At 60.5% G+C, this 17,087-nt stretch overlaps 1 protein-coding gene across 1 annotated transcript in view; it reads left to right on the top strand.

Moving 5' to 3' along the window:
• LOC137456109 (hydrocephalus-inducing protein homolog) overlaps nucleotides 1-17,087 on the top strand; it is a 67,280-nt gene that overhangs the window by 300 nt on the left and 49,893 nt on the right. Inside the window, exons 2-14 of the mRNA XM_068167414.1 lie at nucleotides 488-604; nucleotides 2,060-2,194; nucleotides 2,880-3,079; nucleotides 4,905-5,029; nucleotides 5,713-5,911; nucleotides 7,246-7,411; nucleotides 8,781-8,880; nucleotides 10,556-10,674; nucleotides 11,879-12,102; nucleotides 12,229-12,296; nucleotides 13,418-13,653; nucleotides 14,448-14,548; nucleotides 15,286-15,421. Of these exons, the coding sequence (XP_068023515.1) occupies nucleotides 488-604; nucleotides 2,060-2,194; nucleotides 2,880-3,079; nucleotides 4,905-5,029; nucleotides 5,713-5,911; nucleotides 7,246-7,411; nucleotides 8,781-8,880; nucleotides 10,556-10,674; nucleotides 11,879-12,102; nucleotides 12,229-12,296; nucleotides 13,418-13,653; nucleotides 14,448-14,548; nucleotides 15,286-15,421 (1,926 nt within the window). The remainder of the gene's footprint in view (nucleotides 1-487; nucleotides 605-2,059; nucleotides 2,195-2,879; nucleotides 3,080-4,904; nucleotides 5,030-5,712; nucleotides 5,912-7,245; nucleotides 7,412-8,780; nucleotides 8,881-10,555; nucleotides 10,675-11,878; nucleotides 12,103-12,228; nucleotides 12,297-13,417; nucleotides 13,654-14,447; nucleotides 14,549-15,285; nucleotides 15,422-17,087) is intronic.

Here is a 17,087-nt window from a genome sequence, read left to right as displayed (position 1 = left end):
TCCTTGTCCTGCCTTCCCTCCTCTGCTGCTGTTCTCTCCTTAGCAGCTCCCAGGCTTTACACTGGCAAAGCTCTTTGGGGCTGTGTGGGCCTCGGCCTCCCTGCCTCAGAGCAAAGATCATCCCCAGAGTGTTTCCCCTGGAGCCTCCTGTCCATTGCTGGCCCTCAGCTGCTCCATGAGTGCTGCCAGCACTGTCAGGGAGTGCTCTGGTGCTGTGTGACCACAGCAGCACAGGGCTTTGCCCTGTGTTTGGGAGAGGGAACCTGGAGAGACAGCCCAAGAGCTGCTTAGCCTGAGCCTGCTCAGCACAGCCCAGCTCCTCTTGAGCCACCCAGGAGCCAGGTGGGAGAGCTTCTGCTTGCCCAGGCTGAGCTGGGCAGAGGGACTCGCCAGGAGACTGGGCTGGACTGGAGAGCAGTGTAGGGTTGTCACTCATGAGTCCTGCTGCCAGCAGCTGAACCTCTCCCTGCTCTCTGTGCACCCCCAGCTGCCAGCTGCCCTGCAGCAGAGCTGCTTTGAGCCTCTCCCAGCAGAGGTGGTCTTCCAGAACTACCTCCCCCACCAGGTCTACGAAGCGACGCTGGTTCTGCGCAACAAGGGCAGGGTAAGTGCTGGGGGGTGGGAGGAACCTGCCCTCTCTGGGCATGCTGTCTCTGACACTGCCATGTGCTGCTGGGAGCTAGCCCAGAGGAGCTTGCCTAGAGAGCAGCCTTGCCTCTGAAAGCCCTGGCTTGCTGAGAATGTTGAGGGCTCTGCAGCTGTTCTCTCGTCTCACGCTCTGCCTCAGGTGTGCAGCGCATCCTGATGGCTCCTTGGTTACTCTTGCCTTTGGGGAGGGCCTCTCTGCCTCTCACAGCCTGCTTAGCTGCTTCAATCCCCTGACAAAGCTCAGGGGCTGTCTTCTCTGCTTGAGGCTGGAATAAGTCCTAGGGAGTGGCACTGAAACTCCAGGAGAGGTGTTTGGAAAGAGCAGTGGAACAGACTGATGGAGCAGCAGCAAGGGGAGGCCTTTAGGCACGACCTGGGGGTCCTGCTACGCTTCATTCAGCCCTGCTGGGGCTTTCCTGGAGCTCTGCTTTCCCTTTGGAACACCACAGCACATCCAGAGCCATCTCCTCCTGAAGGTCTCCACCTGTGCTTGGAAAGAATTGGTGGTGCTGAGGAGATTCCCCAAAGAAGTGGAGCAGGGAAATGCTGCCAAATGCCAGCAGTTTTGTTCCTGTGGAAAGAGGAAGATTTGAGACCCTTTGAATTTGAGCTGGGGAAACATTTGCTGGAGTGAGGCAGGTGCCCAGAGCAAGCTGGTGAGAAGAGACAGGAGGGAGGAGTGGGGCTGGGTTCAAAGGTGCTCCAGGAGAGAACCCTGTGCACACAGGGGCTTCTCTTGCCAGGCAGCAGGCAGTGTGCTGGAGGCAGAGAAGGGTCAGCAAAGGAAGTGTCCTGGAAGCTGCTGCTCTGCAGTGGGGAGCAAGATGTGAAGGGGAGAGGAGAGCAGCTGGGAAGGCAGAAGCAGCCTGCATGAGAGCAGGGGAAGGAGCTCCCCCCCACACACCTCCCTCCTGGGGGAAACAAGGGGACAACAAAAGCTGTGGGGGAAGAGCAAGAGCAGTCCAAGTGTGTCCTGAGAGAAGAGGCTTTGCCAGGGCTGTGGCTGGAAAGAGAAGCCCCTTTGGCAAGGAAGGCTGCAAAGTGTGGTCCCTCTCAGTTCCTGCTGGGGAGAACAGAGCCATTCCTGCTCTGGTGCCTGGCTTGGGAGTGTTGGCAAGAAGCCCCTGGGACATTGGTGTGCTCCACACTGACCCCAGACACTGTGCTGCTCTTTCCCCTTTCCTCATTAAAATGGGCCTCAGTTTCTCCTTTCCTCTGGCTCTGCTTCACAGCAGGGCTTGGGCCTGCAGCCCATGTCCCAGAGCTCCTTGGCCCAGGCAGCAGGAACTTGGCTCCAGCCTTGTCCTCTGTGCTGGAAGTGCCTTGGGAAGGAAGGATGGCAGCTGGCCATGGCCAGGTTTCTTCTCACAGTGCCACAGGTGGCAAAATCCCAGTTGTGTCTTCCCTGCAGGTTCCTCAGTGGGTGAAGGTCATCCTGGAGACCTCTCCTTACTTCAAGTTGGTTGGCCCCAAGGATGTGTGCCAGAAGGTAGCACCTGGCATGGCTTCTACTTACTGCATCCTCTTCACCCCTGAGGAGAACAAGGTGAGGCTGCAGGTCTCAAGAGGTTGCTGCCTGCAGTGGTAGGAGGAGCCAGGGAATTCCAGGCCTGTCAGCCTGACCTGAGTGCCAGGCAAGGTTATGGAAGAGGTCATCTTGAGTGCAATCACACAGCCCTTACAGGATGGCCAAGGGCTCAGGCCCAGCCAGCATGGATTTAGGAAGGGCAGGTCCTGCCTGACCAACCTGATCTCCTTCCATGCCCAGGTGACTGCCTGGTGGCTGTGGGGAGCTGGGAGCCACTGCTGATGGTGATGTGGCAAAGGCCTTTGGGCAATGTGCCTGAGCATCCCTGCCAAGCTTCCAGGAGGTGCCTGCATTGCTGGGACTGCACTTGGCACCGTGGCACAGCTGGGTGCCTTTCCCAGGCTTCAGTGGCTCTGGGGGGCTGGCACCCCTGAGGTGGAGTCACTCTGGGCTGCCTCAGCATCCAAGCGTCAGAGAATCTGCTTTGGTGCTGCTGGCCTGCTGAGAGAGCAGGTGGGGCAGAGGGGCTGGCTCAGCTCTGATCCTTCCCAGCCCTGTGCCAGTTGTGCTGCAGGAGAGAAGGGTGCCCAGGGGCTGCTGCATCTCTGCCTGCAGCTGGCAGTGAGACAAAGCCCAGCAGCTTCCCTTCTGCCCTGGGGCTGCCACTGCCTGCAGCCTGCTGAGGCTGTTCCTTTCCCTGCAGGATTACTGTCACCAGCTGCTCTGTGTCACCCAGAGGGAGGAGTTCACTGTGCCCATCCGGGCTGTAGGTGCCCAGGCTGTGCTGGACTTCCCCCAGCAGCTAAACTTCTCCATCTGCCCAGTCAAGTACAGCACCCAGAGGACTCTGCTGCTCCGCAACGTGGGCGAGCGGGAGGCTCACTACAGCCTCAGCACTCAGAGGTGAGGAGCTCAGCATCCTGCTCTGCTCTTCAGGCCAGGCTTTGCTTGTCCCTGCCTCTGCTTTCTAGGCTGGGATCTCCTGGGCCAGGAGTTGCCTTGCCATTTGCAGCTCTTGAGGTGAGGTTTCTGGGTGGCAGGGAGCCAGGGGGAAGCTCTGAGTGCCAGCAGCCCTTCCAGCCCTGTGCTCTCCAGCAGCCCTTCCAGCCCTGTGCTCTCCAGCAGCCCTTCCAGCCCTGGGCTCTCCAGCAGCCCTTCCAGCCCTGGGCTCTCCAGCAGCCCTTCCAGCCCTGGGCTCTCCAGCAGCCCTTCCAGCCCTGGGCTCTCCAGCAGCCCTTCCAGCCCTGGGCTCTCCAGCAGCCCTTCCAGCCCTGGGCTCTCCAGCAGCCCTTCCAGCCCTGGGCTCTCCAGCAGCCCTTCCAGCCCTGGGCTCTCCAGCAGCCCTTCCAGCCCTGGGCTCTCCAGCAGCCCTTCCAGCCCTGGGCTCTCCAGCAGCCCTTCCAGCCCTGGGCTCTCCAGCAGCCCTTCCAGCCCTGGGCTCTCCAGCAGCCCTTCCAGCCCTGGGCTCTCCAGCAGCCCTGCTCTGGTGGCATTGCCAGCAGCTGGGCTCTGCAGCCTCACTGCAGGGAGCTGGATGCAGTGTATGGGGCACCTGCTGTCCTTCTCTACTCTAGGCCCTTCTGAGGGCTGAATCTCCTCAGCACTGAGCCAGGAGCTCTCTTTCTGATCCCCTGGGGGGTTGGTTTTCCTTCTGCTGTCTGCAGTGAAGGGAGCTAACTCCACTTGGTGTCTGGTCCCCAGTGGTGGTCCCCAGGGCTCAGTGCTGGGGCCAGCTCTCCTGAACACTTGCTCAATGCCCTGGGTGAGGACATTGAGGCTCCCTCAGTCAGTTTGCAGACAGGCCCAACTGGGCAGCAGTGCTGAGCTGCTTGTTAACCTACAGAGGCACCTGGCCAGGCTGGATCAAAGGCCAAGCCAATGGCATGAGGTTCATCAAGGCCAAGTGGCAGGGCCAGTACCTGGGTCACAGCAGCCCCCTGCAGCACTGCAGGCTGGGGGAAGAGTGGCTGGAAAGATGCCCAGCAAAGACCTGGGGTGCTGCTCAACAGAGGCTGCAGATGAGCCAGCCGGTGGCCAGGTGGCTGAGCAGGCCAACAGCATCCTGGCCTGGGTCAGCCATGGTGTGGCCAACAGGAGCAGGGCAGTGTAGCCTGCACTGGGCACTGGATGCACAGCCTGAGTACTGCATTGACTTTTGGCCCCCTCACTGCAGGGAGCACACTGAGGTGCTGGGGTGGCTCCAGGAGGGACTACAAAGCTGGTGAAGGGTCTAGAGCAAAAGTCTTGTGAGGAGAGGCTGAGGGCACTGGGGATGTTTAGCCTGGAGGAGGCTGAGGGCAGATCTTCTGTCTCTCTTCAGCTCCCTGACAGGAGGCTGGAGCCAGGCAGGGCTTGGTCTCTGCTCCCAAGGAACAAGTGCTAGGCCACGAGGAAATGCCCTCAGTTGTGTGTGGCCTGGGACATGAGGAACAATTTCTTGCCCTTGAGGGTTGTCAAGGCCTGGTCCAGGTGGCCTGGGGCAGTGGTGGAGTCCCCATCCCTGGGGGGTTGGTGTGGTGCTGAGGGCCATGGTTTGGGGGTGCCCTAGCAATGGGAGCATGGTTGGACTGGAGCTGAAAGATCTCTTCCAGCCAAAAAGGTTCTCTGCTTCTGCTGCTTGGGGCTGCTTTGCTCCTTGCTTGCAGAAGGCAGCTGCAGAGCAGTGGCCTGCAGCAGGGCTGTGGTGCCCAGGTCTCTGCAGCAGCCCTGCTGTGTCTCTCTCTTGCAGCCCATTCTCTGCTGAGCCCTGTGTGGGAGCTCTGGGGGTCGGTGCTGCTGTGCAGGTGGCTGTGGAGTTCCTGCCGCTGCGGACCGGGGAGCACCGCGGGGTCCTGAGCCTGCACTGGGACTCAGGTCAGTGCTGGGCACTGCCTGCCTGCACTCTGTGTCCCTGGCTGCCCACTGCAGAGCCTGAGCTTTGGTTCCCAGCCAGTGCTGGGCCTGAGGGCTGACAGGAGGAGGGCAGGGCTCTGTCAGACGCTGTGGTGCCCAGGGCCTCTGGCACTCCTCTGTCCCCTGCTCTGCTTCTCCCTTGCCTTGCCTCAGAGCCTTTTGCTGCACTCTTCTCCATCCATCTCCATCCCACAGCTCCCAGCTTCAGGACTAAAAGGCTCTTGGGCTTGGGCAGGAAGTGCTCACTGCCTCCTTGGAGAGGTGTCAAACTCCTCCTGGGGTGGGAGAAGCCAAGAGCAGGCCCCAGGAGAAGTGTCAGCCTCAGCAGGCCCTTGAGGAGGAAGTGGGGAGCGGAGCTGGGACCTCCAAATGCTGCCCACAGGCTTGGCTCAGCAGAGCTGATGCTGAAGCAGAGCCTTGCTCACAGGTGCCCTGGGGCTGTGTTGTCTCTGCCTGCAGCAGAGCTTTGCTTTGTCCCTGTTGCTGCCCCTGGCTCCTGGGCAGCCTGATGTGCTCCCTGGGTGCTGCTGTGGTGCTGCAGCCCTGCAGTGAGCACTGGAGCTCTCTGGGGCTGGCAGAAAGGATCCAAATGCTGCTGTAGCTTGCAAGTGAGATGAGCAAGACTCCCCTCTGCTTTCCTGCAGGAGAAGATATTCACAGCAGCCTCAGTGGCACAGCTGTGGATGTGAACATCAGGCTGGACAGGAGCTCCTTGAGCATGGAGCAGACCTACCTGTCGCTGAGCAGCCGCAGCACCCTGCTCATCCACAACAGCAGCAGTGTGAGAGCTCACTTCCAGTGGAAGGCTGCTGCTAGTCAGGAGGAGGAGGAGCAGCAGCAGAGGTGGGTTGGAAAGCTGCACTGCAGGCAGATCCCTCTCCAAGGGTGACACTCAAGTGTGGCCTCCAGGGCTCTGGGTGCTTTGCAGTGGTTGAGGCCAGGAAAGCCCCCACAGCACCAAGGCCTGGATCCCTGGGCTTTGGGGTACTGGAGCTCAGCACTTCCCTTCCCAGCTGCATCCACACTCCAGCTGAGGATGGTGTCTTGGGGAGGAACTGCAGGGCCTGGATTTCCTCAGAGAGCAAACTGACTTGTGGGGGCCACAAAGCACTGAGGCCCAGAGATCTCTGGGCTCCAGAGGGACCATGAGGCTGAGGCAAGGCTCAGTGCTGGGCTGCACTGAGTAGCAGCACTGAGCACAGCTGCATGCAGCACAACTCTGCTGCTACTCGCTGCAGCTTCTCCTGCTGCAGCTGGCACAAGCTGGCAGGCTCCTTTCCCAGCCCTGTGCAGGGCAGAGTGCTTCAGGGGCCCAGAAGGTTGAGGCTATCCTGCTGCAGGCTGTTAACTGCCTGCTGGTGTCCCAGTTTCCAGCACCAGGAGCTATTTCCACCCTGCCTTGGAGGCTGAGCAGAGCTGGGAGGTGGAGGGTTCTGCAGGGAGGGTGGAGCAAGGCAGGACTTAGAAGTCCAGTTGAGTTTCAGCACCTGTGTCTTTGTGGTGGTGGGAGATGGGGCAGGCTCTCCAAAGGCTGCCTGTGGTGAAGCTTGGAAATTGCCACCTCAGGCAGCAGAGGAAGAGCTGGAGCCCAGGGGCTGAGCTGGAAAGCACACTGCAAAGCCTGGGGGATCCCGGGAAGCCTTGGGTGACTTTCCAGCCCCAGGTGCATGGAGGGATCTGGAGTTAGTCTGAAGCCACAGCTGGGGAGGAAAGTGCCTTCAGCTGGAGTGCTCTTCAGGGGCTTCTGAGCAAGTCAAGTTCAGTGTGGTTGGGCCAGGCAGGCCCTAGAGGCCAGCCCCAGGTTCCCCTCGCTCAGTGCTTTTCCTTGCCCAGTGTGTGGCTGCTGTGCAAGCTGAGGCTGTGCAAAGAGCAGCCCTGAGCAGCTCCAGGGGAGGAAGAGCCACTCGAGGCTGTTGTTGGAGCCTCCATCAGCTGTGGCAGTGGCTGTGAAGCAGGAAGGCTCCCGGGGGGCTGCTGCCTTTCACAAAGCTCTTCCGAGCTTGCAAGCAGGGAGTGCGAGTGGCCAGGGAAGAGGCAGGGATCGTGGGCTGGGAGCCGGGGGCTCGGGGGCAGCCCCTTGCTGTGCCGCTGCTGTGCCTCCCCGAGCGCTTCTGCCAGAGCCTCTGCAGAGCTGCTGGTGATGCCCTTGTCTGCTGGGCTTTGTCTCTGGGCTGCAGGCTGTGGGGGCAGTTCAAGCCGCGTCCCCCCCTGGAGCCCAGGAAGCAGCCTGCGCCCCAGGGACGCCGTTCCCGGCTCCCCCGCATCTTCCAGCAGCAGAGGGCGAAGGCGCAAGGAGAGTCCCTGCTGTGCCGCTCTGAGGAGATCTTCACCATCGAGCCGCTGGTGAGCCGCAGCTGAGAGCCCTCCTTCCTCCTCCTCCTCCTCCTCCTCCTCCTCCTCCCTGGGGAGGTCCCTTGGCAGATCCTGCCCCCAGCTCCCGCAGAGGGAGTGGAGCTGGCAGGGCTTGGTGCACAAAGCCTTGGTGAGCTGCAGGGCCCTGGCAGGCAGCGAGAGCCTGCTGGCAGCTGAGCAAAAGAAGGGCACTGCCTCGGTGTCCTTCCAGCCCTCAGAGGGCTCTGCGGTGTTAGCTGCAAGGACATCCCCTCCGTGTGGCTCGGGGGCTGCCCAGAGGCTGTTAGAGCACTGCAGGTCCCAAACCACCTGAAGAAGGGAAGGAGAGGAGGCAAAGGGCAGCTGAGTTATGGCAATAGCAATCCCCTCCTGGAAGCCGGGCTTCCACCAGCTCTGAGTCTCCCTGCCAGTGTCACCTGTGAGCCTGGGCCCCAGGCTGGCAGGTTGAAAGGGGCTCTGGGAGTTGTGGTGCCCCTAGGTACAGAGAAGGGCTTGCTGCTGGTTCTGGGAGCCCAAGGCCACATCCTGCCACCAACCAGAGCCCTGACTCGGAGGGAGAGCATGGTCTGAGCTGGAGAATGCTGCTGTCTGAGCAGCATCTCATCTGGGAGTAAAGCCTGCAGGAATCCCAACCTCTTCTTTCTATGCAGAGAGGTGAAATGAGTGTGAAGGAAGGGCTCAGCTGCTCTTGCTGCTTCCTCCTGGAGCCCATGGAAGGCTGAGAGCCAGCAGCAGCAGCACCACTGCGCTGTCCCAGCACAGCAGCTGGCAGCAGCAGGATGGGAGCAGGAGGTTGTGGCAGAGCAGTAGGGATGTTGGAGGCAGTGGGAGGTGAGCAGCATCCTGTGATGTGTCAGAGCTGCTTTGGGAGTGTGTTGGGGGCTCCTGCTTGGTGACAGCTGCACTGTGTCTCCACAAGCAGCTGAACCTGCTCTCCAGCTTGTGAGGGGCAGCAGTCTGGCTGCCCACAGCACTGAGTCCTGGTGCTCCTGGTAATGATGGAGGGACACCAAGTGCAGCCTGGCCTCAAGCCTTGGGAGTGGAAACCTTTCCTCACTGGCTCTGGGGATGTGCCACACTGTGCTCTAGGACTGACTTAGAAGTGGGCTGCTCCATGGCTCTCTGCCCTTCTGCCCTGTCCAGCCTTCTCAGTCTCTTGGTTTCCCAGGCTTCCCTCCCCTCTGGAGCAGGTTCCCTTGCAGAGCTCTGCCTGTGCCTGTCTCTCCTCCCCCAGCCCAGCACATGTGGTGCTTGCTCCTCGCTCTCCCTTGGTGCTCTGAAGAAGGGCTGCAGGGCTGTGGCTGCAAACATGAGCTGGAAGCTTTGGTGATCAATGGTTTGCTGCCATCCTCTCTTCTAGGAGGGAGAGGTGTGGCCAAACTCCTCAGCTGAGATCCAGGTGACCTTTAAGCCCCAGGCAGCCAGAGTCTATGAAGCCAAGTTCTACTGTGACATCTCAGGTACAGCTCCATTCTGCTGCTCTCTGCCCCAGGCTGCAGGCCAGGCACAAGCAACCTTCCAGCCCCCTGGCTCCTGCTCGAGTTGCTAGGAAGGGTCAGTGGCCAACAGGACCCGTGCCTGCTGTCCCTGTGGCTCCCAGCTGCTCTGCTGTCCAAGGCCAGGGCTCAGGACACTGCCTCTGGACCACTGAGTCCAGAACATGTGAGGCAGGGAAGGGCTGAGGTTTCCTGCCATGGGTTTGCCAGCCTTTGCTCTGCTGGGAGGTGTCTGTGAAGGCCAAGGAGCTACAGAACACAGCAGCCCCTAAGCCCCTCTAGCCTGTTTCCCTCCAAGAGGAGTCCTCATAGCCTGGAGGCATCCTGGGGCTCCTGAGGTGGTAGGAGCTGAGTTCCAGAGTGCTGCCAGCCCCTGGATCTCCTCCCACTGGTCAGCTACTGCCAGCGCTTAGGTGGGGAACCCTGCTGAATGCAGGGTGCCCTCCAAAGGAGCATCTCTGGCCAGCAGGTGCTTCTCCCTGCCTGGGAAGTGTCTCCTGGCAGCTCTGAGGCTGTGCTTCCCCTGGGTGGCGTTGCTCAGGGCTTGCTCTGCTCAGCAGGAGGTCTCTCCCTGGCAAGCTGAGCCCCAGCAGCCTGCTGGATGAGCTCTGTGCCGCTGCTGTCTCCCTGCAGGGTGCTCAGGCTGTTGGTGGCAGCAGCCAGCACTGCCCCCTGAGTGACACCAGCTCTGCCCTTCCAGAGGTGGTGGCTGTGCTGTGCTAGCCCAGGGCAGGGAGTGCTTGTAGCCAGGTTCAGGCTTCCTTGTCCTTCCTCTCCATCTCTGCAGGGTGCTGCTCAGGCTGTGTCTCAAGGGTGGGAGCTCGCTGCCAGGCTTTCTCCACGGAATCTGATGGGTGTCCTCACCTCCAGAGCTCATGGAGGTCCAGCAGCCCAGCTCCCACTCTTGGAGGGTGCTGAAAGCACCAACCCTGCTCTGCTGCTTTGTTGATTTCCTTCCTGCCCCAAGCCAAGGGACACAGATGCCAGGGGACAGCTTTTGACTTGCCCAGGAATTGGGCCTGGTTCCCTTGGCCAGTGCCACCTCCAGTGTGAGCCCAGGGCTTGTGTTCCCAAAATGTCTTCCTGCCCCAGCTGCACTTGTCAGAGCTGGGCAAGGCAATTCTTGCTTCACAAAGTTGCCAGTGCTGAGCTGCTGGCTCTGGGCTTTCTGCTCTGCTGAGGGAGATGTCCATCCCTCTACAGCAGGGGTGGATCTCCAGGGCTTGTGCCAGGAGAGGTTTTGCATTGCAGAGCAATAAGAGAGCTACTTGCACACAGCCCTTGAGCTGCTCTGGGGCTCCAGGAGGCAGAGCTGAGCAAATGCTCTGTATTGGGAGAGAGAAGCCTGCTCTTGACAGACCCTGCTGGGCCTTCAGGAGAGCTTCACTTCTTGCAGCCATTCTGTGGCAGATGAGCATTCCAAAGCATGTTTGACACTGAGGGTGGTGAGAGCCTGGCCCCAGTTGCCCAGGGAGGGGTAGGTGCCCCACTCCTGGAACCCCTTCAGGTCAGGTTGCTTGGGGCTCAGAGCCAGCTGCTGTGCCTGCAGCTGTTCTGCTGAGTGCTGCTGCTTGGGCTGGCTGCCCTTGGAAGGTCCCTTCCCGCCTCAAGGAGTCATCCAATGGAACTCTCTCCCCAGGCCGTGAGGCCAGGCTGCCTCTGCACATCCAAGGGGAAGGCCGAGGGCCCTGGCTCTGCTTCAGCCTTGAGCAGCTGGACCTTGGGCAGGTGTTGGTTGGCTCCAGCAGCAAGTCTGAGGTGAGCAGCAGGGGCTGGCAGGGCTTGGGGGGGAAGTCCTACTATGGAGACAGGCTGTGGGAGCTGGGGCTGTTCAGGCTGGGGAAGAGAAGGCTCCAGGGAGAGCTCAGAGCAGCCTTCCAGGAGCTGAAGTAGCTCCAGGAGAGCTGGGGAGGGACTTTGGCCAAGGGCTGGGGGAGAGGAGGAGAGGGAATGGGGTGAAGCTTGGGGAGGGCAGCTTGAGACTGGAAACTAGGAAGATTCTTTAGAGTGAGAGGAGGGAGAGCCTGGCACAGGCTGCCCAGGGAGGCTGTGGCTGCCCCCTCCCTGGAAGTGTTCAGGAGCAGGCTGGATGAGGCCTGGAGCAGCCTGGGCTGGTGGGAGGGGTCTCTGCCTATGGTGGGGGTTGGAACTGGATGAGCTGGAAGGTCCCTTCCAACCAAGCCATTCCAGGATCCATTCTATGAAGTCCTGGCTGCTTGGCATCAAACCCCCAAAGGCTGAACTCCCCTTTGGCTTCTGCCAAGCAGCAGCAGGCAGCATCCTCTGCCTTTGCCAGCTGTCAGCTTGTGCTGCTCTGGGCTGGACCTGCAGGCCAAAAGCCCAAATGGAAACCGATTGAGATTCCCTCCCCCTTTCCCTTTCCTGGTAAGGTAAAGCAAATCAGGCAGGAGAAAGGAGAGGTAAGATCAGGGAAAAAATGGTCTGGAATCTGTTTGGGAGTGAAAAAAGGTAATTTTATCTATCTCTATGTATCAGTAACAGGGCAGGTTCCAAAGGGATAGGGTGAAGGGCAGGGGGCAAAGCATCCAAAGGCAGCCCCAGCTGGCACTGGATTCCTTTGGTGCCAGTGGCTGCAGCTCTTCAGGAGGTGTGGATGCAGCAGGGAGCAGCAGTGGGGGGATGCAGCAGCCCTGGGGAGCCTTCTGTGCAGCAGTGGCTGTGCAGGGGAAAGAGAGAGCAGGAGCAGAGCTCTGCCCTGCCTAGCAAGGCTTGCTGGGCAGGGAGGGGCAGTGGCATAGAGCCCCTTGGAGCCAGGGGACCCCTCCTCCTGGGAGGGGGAAAGCCAAGTCTCTCTCTGCCCAGCCAGAGCAGCTGGGGCTGGGCTCTTTTCAGCCCCCATCAAGGGGGGTGTAACCCTGCAGGGAGGTGCTTGGGCAGGACACAAATCAGCCTCCTGGAAGGAAAGAAAGTTCCTTAGGGGTTTCCATTGGCTGTCTTGCAGGTGATCCTGCACAACAAAGGAGCCATCCATGCCTCCTTCAGCTTGGTCCCTCCAACTACAGCTCTGGGCCCCTGCTTCAGCTTCTCCCCCTGTCAGGGCCTTCTCTTGCCAGATGAGTTCCAAGTCATCCAGGTCTGCTTCTGTCCCCCTGTCCTGGGGCACTTCACAGAGGAATTCAGGTTCAGTGTGGAAGGATCCCCTGAGCCTGTGACCTTGACTGTCAGGTGAGAGGCTGAGTGCAGCCCCCTGTGCTGTGAGAGCAGCTTTGCAGCCTGCCAGCAGCAGTGCAAGCTGCAGGCTCTGCAGTGCTCTGCAGCCAAGCCAAGGCCTCCTCTGCTGTGTCCCCCCAGGGGCTGTGTCTCTGCACCCCCTCTGCGCTTCGATGTCCCTTGCCTGCGCTTCGGGGACGTCTCCTATGGTGAGTGTGGCCTGGCCTTGGAGCACAGCCCGAGGGCTCTGCAGCCCCAGAGTGCAGCCTCAGAGCCTCCAGCACTGGTGGCCCTCCAGAGCAGCCTGCAGGAGGTTCAAGCAGGGCTGCAGGCTGCCTGGGCAGGGCTTTGCCATCCTGAGGGCACAGAGGCCCAAAGGACTGGCAGAGCAGGGTCTTGTGGGGTCCCTGATGCTCTGATCAGCCCCAGGCTGCCAGTCCTTGGCAGCAGGATGGCTGTGAGAGCCCCAGCAGGGCCCAGGGGCTGGGACTGCAGGAGGAGGGAGTTGAAGCTCTGGCCCAGCCCATAGCTGCTGGGGGTCAATGTTGCCAGGCCTGGAGACCATTTCCCCCCTGAGCTGCAGGGTGAGATGTTGCTTGGTGCTGGGAGGGCCACTGGTTGTCAGTGCCAGGGAATGTGGCCAAGAAACAGCTCTGCCTCAGGCCCTGGTGTGCTCAGAGCCCTGGGCTCCTTCTCCTTGCCCAGCAGAGGCCCAGCTCTGCTGCCTGAGCACTGAGCTGCAGGTTCTGCTGCTTCAGCTCAGGCTCCCAGAAGGCTTTTCCCTGAGGGGCTCTCAGCTCTGCCTGGGAAGCCAGTTCTGGGCTGACTGAAGAGCTGTGCTCAGCCTGGCCAGGATGCCTCTCTGTTTTCCTCCTGCTGAGGGACTTGGCTAAGAGAAGTGCTGGCCCTTGCTGAGCTGCAGCCTCCCCTCCCTCCATCCCTGCCCTGTCTCTTGGCTTCCTTGTGAGCAGACAAAGCCAGAGGGCTGCCAGCAGGCAGCAGCCTGGGATCCAAGAGGAGAAGAGTCCTCTCCAGCTGCTGGCCTGGAGAAGGCCTTTGCAGCTGCAGGCTCCTGGTGCTTGCTGTGCCCTGCTGGCCACCCTCTGCTGAGAGCAGCCTTGGCCTTCTTGGCCAGGAGGGCCCCTGGCTGCCCGATGGGGAACTTGTTGTCCCCCAGCAGTGCCAGCACAGAGCTGCTTGGCTTCCGCGGCAGCTGCAGCTCAGAGGGAAGAGAGCCAGAGGCCAAGGGCAGCCTGAGCATGTCAGGAGATTGCCTGCAGGAGGCAGAGGAGCTGTGTGCAGAGGTGCAGAGCTGTGTCCTTTCTCCTAGGCTTCCCTCACAGCCTGTTCTGTCGCCTGACCAACACCTCCCTGGTGCCTGTGGCCTTCACCCTCCGTGTGCCCGGGGACGGTGTGGCAGAGCCCAGCGTGCCCAGCACTGCCCAGGTGCTGGACAACTCTCTGCCCTCCTGGAAGAAGAGAGCCAGGAGGTGCCTCAGGCCCTGTGAGTTCACCATCAGCCCTGGCAGAGGCACCATCCCTGCCCTGAGCTTCCAGGACATCCAGGTAGGGAGCAGTGGGGCCAGAGGGGCTTCAGCAGCTGGGGCTGAGGCTGCCCTGCTCTGGGAGAGGGCTTCAGTGCTGCTGGCTGGGAGGGGGAGGCCAGGCAGAGCCCTGCAGCAGGGCTGGGCTGTTGGGAGCTGTGCTGCTCTGGGGCTTGCCTTTGGAGCAGCCTTTGGAGCCTGCAGGCAGAAGCTGCAGCTCCTGCCCCCCAGGCTCCAGGCCAGAAGCCACTGCTGAGGCTTTCAGAGCTGCTTAGGCTGATTCCTTGGCCTGCAGCTGGGCAGAGGAAGGCTGAGGGCAGCAGGAGGCTGTTGCAGGGAGAGATGTGGCTGGAGGAAGCAGTTAGCTTCTCTGCCTGCTCTTCTTCCTCCTGTGCTGTGGGCAGGATGAGTTGGATTCCCTGCAGTGCTCTGCAGGGGGACTGCAGAAGCTGTGGTGGCTGTGAGCTGAGCAGGTTCTGCTGGGCCAAGCTTCTGCAGCAGCTTCCCCCTGCACAGCTGCAGTGGTTCTGCTGGAGGCAGCAGCTCTGCCCTGCACTGCTGCTGTTCCCTGGCCATGCAGTGCTGAGTGGCAGCTGGCCCTGCTGGGGCCTGCATTCCTCTCACCCATGGCCTGGGAGCTGCCACAGGCACTTCTGCAAGCAGCTCTTGCCAGCAGCCTTGTGGTGCTGCCAGGGCCTGTGCTCTGCAGATGGAGCAGCACCAGGGCCAAGGCCTCCCTTGCTTCCCATGGCCTGGGAATGGAAAGGCAGCAGCTGTGGGGGTGCTGAAGTGTTTGGGGCTTTGCTCTCCCCCCAGGTCACCCTGTGCTCCAACACCCAGGGCTTGTATGAGCTGGCTCTGGTGGTGGATGTGGATGGTGTGGGCCAGGAGCTGCTGGCACTGCCCCTCACAGCCAGGTACCAGCACTTTCCTTGCAGGGTCTCTTGGTGCATCCAGCCCCTTGCATGTGGTTTGCTGGCTCCAGCTCCACAGGAGGAGCCTTGCATCATGAGCTGGTTCTGCCCAGGCAGAGCTGGGAGCAGCAGGGCTTGCAGGCAGCCCCCTGGAGGAGCATCATCCCAGAATGGCCAGGCCTGGCCCTGAGCCTTTTCCTAAAGGACACAGCAATTCTATGGCTGCTTGGCACTGCCCCTCCCCTGGCACAGCCTGGGGCCATTTCTCTTGTGCTGTCACTCGTTCCTGGGGAGCAGAGCCCAAGCCCCAGCTGGCTCCAGCCTCCTTTCAGGGACATGTGGAGAGCCAGGAGGGCTCTGCTCTGCCTCCTTTGCTGCAGGCTAAACGCCGCCAGTTGCTCCCAGCAGCTCTGCTCCTGCCCAGCCCTGTTCTCCAGACCCTTCCCCAGCTGTGTTGCCCTTCTCTGGACCCGCTCCAGCCCCTCAAGGCCCTTCTTGGAGGGGCCCTAAACTGCTGCCAGGATGTGAGGGGTGGCCTCAGCAGTGCTGAGCCCAGGGGGCCGATCCCTGCCCTGCTCCTGCTGGCCACGGGGTTGCTGATCCAGGCCAGGCTGCTGGTGGCAATTTGCAGCCACTCTGCTCTAGGCAGCTGTGTTCTGCTCCCTTCCATGCCACATGAGGGGTCAAGCAGCCTCTCCTCTGCCAGTGTCTCCATTGCCTCTGGCCCTCTCTCTGCCCAGGTGTGTGGTTCCTGCTCTGCGAGTGCCCAAGCCCGTGGTGACCTTCGGCCGCTGCTACCTGCAGCTCCCTGCCCAGCAGCTGCTGCCCCTGGTGAACGACAGCGACCTGCCAGGCTGCTATGCACTGCTGCCTCAGGTTGGCATCACCCCCACCCACCTCCTGCCCCCAGGGCTCAGCCAGGCTGTGCTGGGGAGAAAAGGCCTTTGGGAGAGAGAGACCTTGATGCTTTCCAGTCCATCCTACAGGTTTGCTGGGAACAGGAACCCACTGTCTTGGTCTGGAGAGGGAAAGAGCCTCAGTTCTTGTGCATATTCCTGTGTTAGGAAATTAGAGGCACAGAGGAGGCCAAAATAGCAACAGCTAGGCTATGTAGTACACAAATAAAGTGGATGGATCAGAAGGGGAGAGAGAGAGAAAATAGGGAGAGAGAGAAGAGGAATTCTATTGGCACCCCCCTCACCCCCCAAGACAGTTTGGGTCTGTGGAGGAAGGGTGCTGCAGCTTTGGCTGTAGAGGAGAGGTCATTGCTGTCCTCTGAGCAGCCTCTTCAGCTCCATGAGTTGTAGCAGGCACAACTTAGGACATGGAGAGAGGGTTCCTTTTGGTCTGCTTCTTCCAGGGTCTCTGTCATTTTCCCTCTCCTGGTATGCTCTCCGTTTTCCTTCAGAGCAGCATTGTCCTGCCTGCTGCCTTGGCCTCCTCCTGCCTTGGCCTCCTCCTGTCTTTCCCTCCTCCTGTCTTTCCCTCCTCCTGTCTTTCCCTCCTCCTGTCTTTCCCTCCTCCTGTCTTTCCCTCCTCCTGTCTTTCCCTCCTCCTGTCTTTCCCTCCTCCTGTCTTTCCCTCCTCCTGTCTTTCCCTCCTCCTGTCTTTCCCTCCTCCTGTCTTTCCCTCCTCCTGTCTTTCCCTCCTCCTGTCTTTCCCTCCTCCTGTCTTTCCCTCCTCCTGTCTTTCCCTCCTCCTGTCTTTCCCTCCTCCTGTCTTTCCCTCCTCCTGTCTTTCCCTCCTCCTGTCTTTCCCTCCTCCTGTCTTTCCCTCCTCCTGTCTTTCCCTCCTCCTGTCTTTCCCTCCTCCTGTCTTTCCCTCCTCCTGTCTTTCCCTCCTCCTGTCTTTCCCTCCTCCTGTCTTTCCCTCCTCCTGTCTTTCCCTCCTCCTGTCTTTCCCTCCTCCTGTCTTTCCCTCCTCCTGTCTTTCCCTCCTCCTGTCTTTCCCTCCTCCTGTCTTTCCCTCCTCCTGTCTTTCCCTCCTCCTGTCTTTCCCTCCTCCTGTCTTTCCCTCCTCCTGTCTTTCCCTCCTCCTGTCTTTCCCTCCTCCTGTCTTTCCCTCCTCCTGTCTTTCCCTCCTCCTGTCTTTCCCTCCTCCTGTCTTTCCCTCCTCCTGTCTTTCCCTCCTCCTGTCTTTCCCTCCTCCTGTCTTTCCCTCCTCCTGTCTTTCCCTCCTCCTGCCTTGGCCTCCTCCTGTCTTTCCCTTCTCCTGTCTTTCCCTCCTCCTGCCTTGGCCTCCTCCTGTCCTTCCCTCCTCCTGCCTTGGCCTTCTCCTGAGCCAGTAGTTGCTCAGATCTGTGGAACAGCTTTTCAGAGGTGTGTGTTCCAGAGAGCAGGGATAGCAGTGGCCTCTGCCCCTTTCCAGGACAGCTGCAGTCTGCTTATCTCTGCACCTTCCTGAGAGGCATCCCAGTGGCTGCTCCCAATACACATCAGCTATTGCCTGGGCAAGCAGCAAAGGTGATTTTACCTTTGTTGAGTCCCATCAAGAGAGCCAAGATTCAGTCTCTCTCAGCTGCCCAAATGTAAGCTCAGGAAGC

The sequence above is a fragment of the Melanerpes formicivorus genome, unplaced genomic scaffold, assembly GCF_026170545.1.
Source record: "Melanerpes formicivorus ecotype bairdi unplaced genomic scaffold, bMelFor1.0.p_v2 SCAF_116, whole genome shotgun sequence".
NCBI classification, from domain to species: Eukaryota; Metazoa; Chordata; class Aves; order Piciformes; family Picidae; genus Melanerpes; species Melanerpes formicivorus.
The sequence above is the reverse complement of the archived record's forward strand: the minus strand, read 5'-3'. Positions and strand labels throughout refer to the sequence as shown.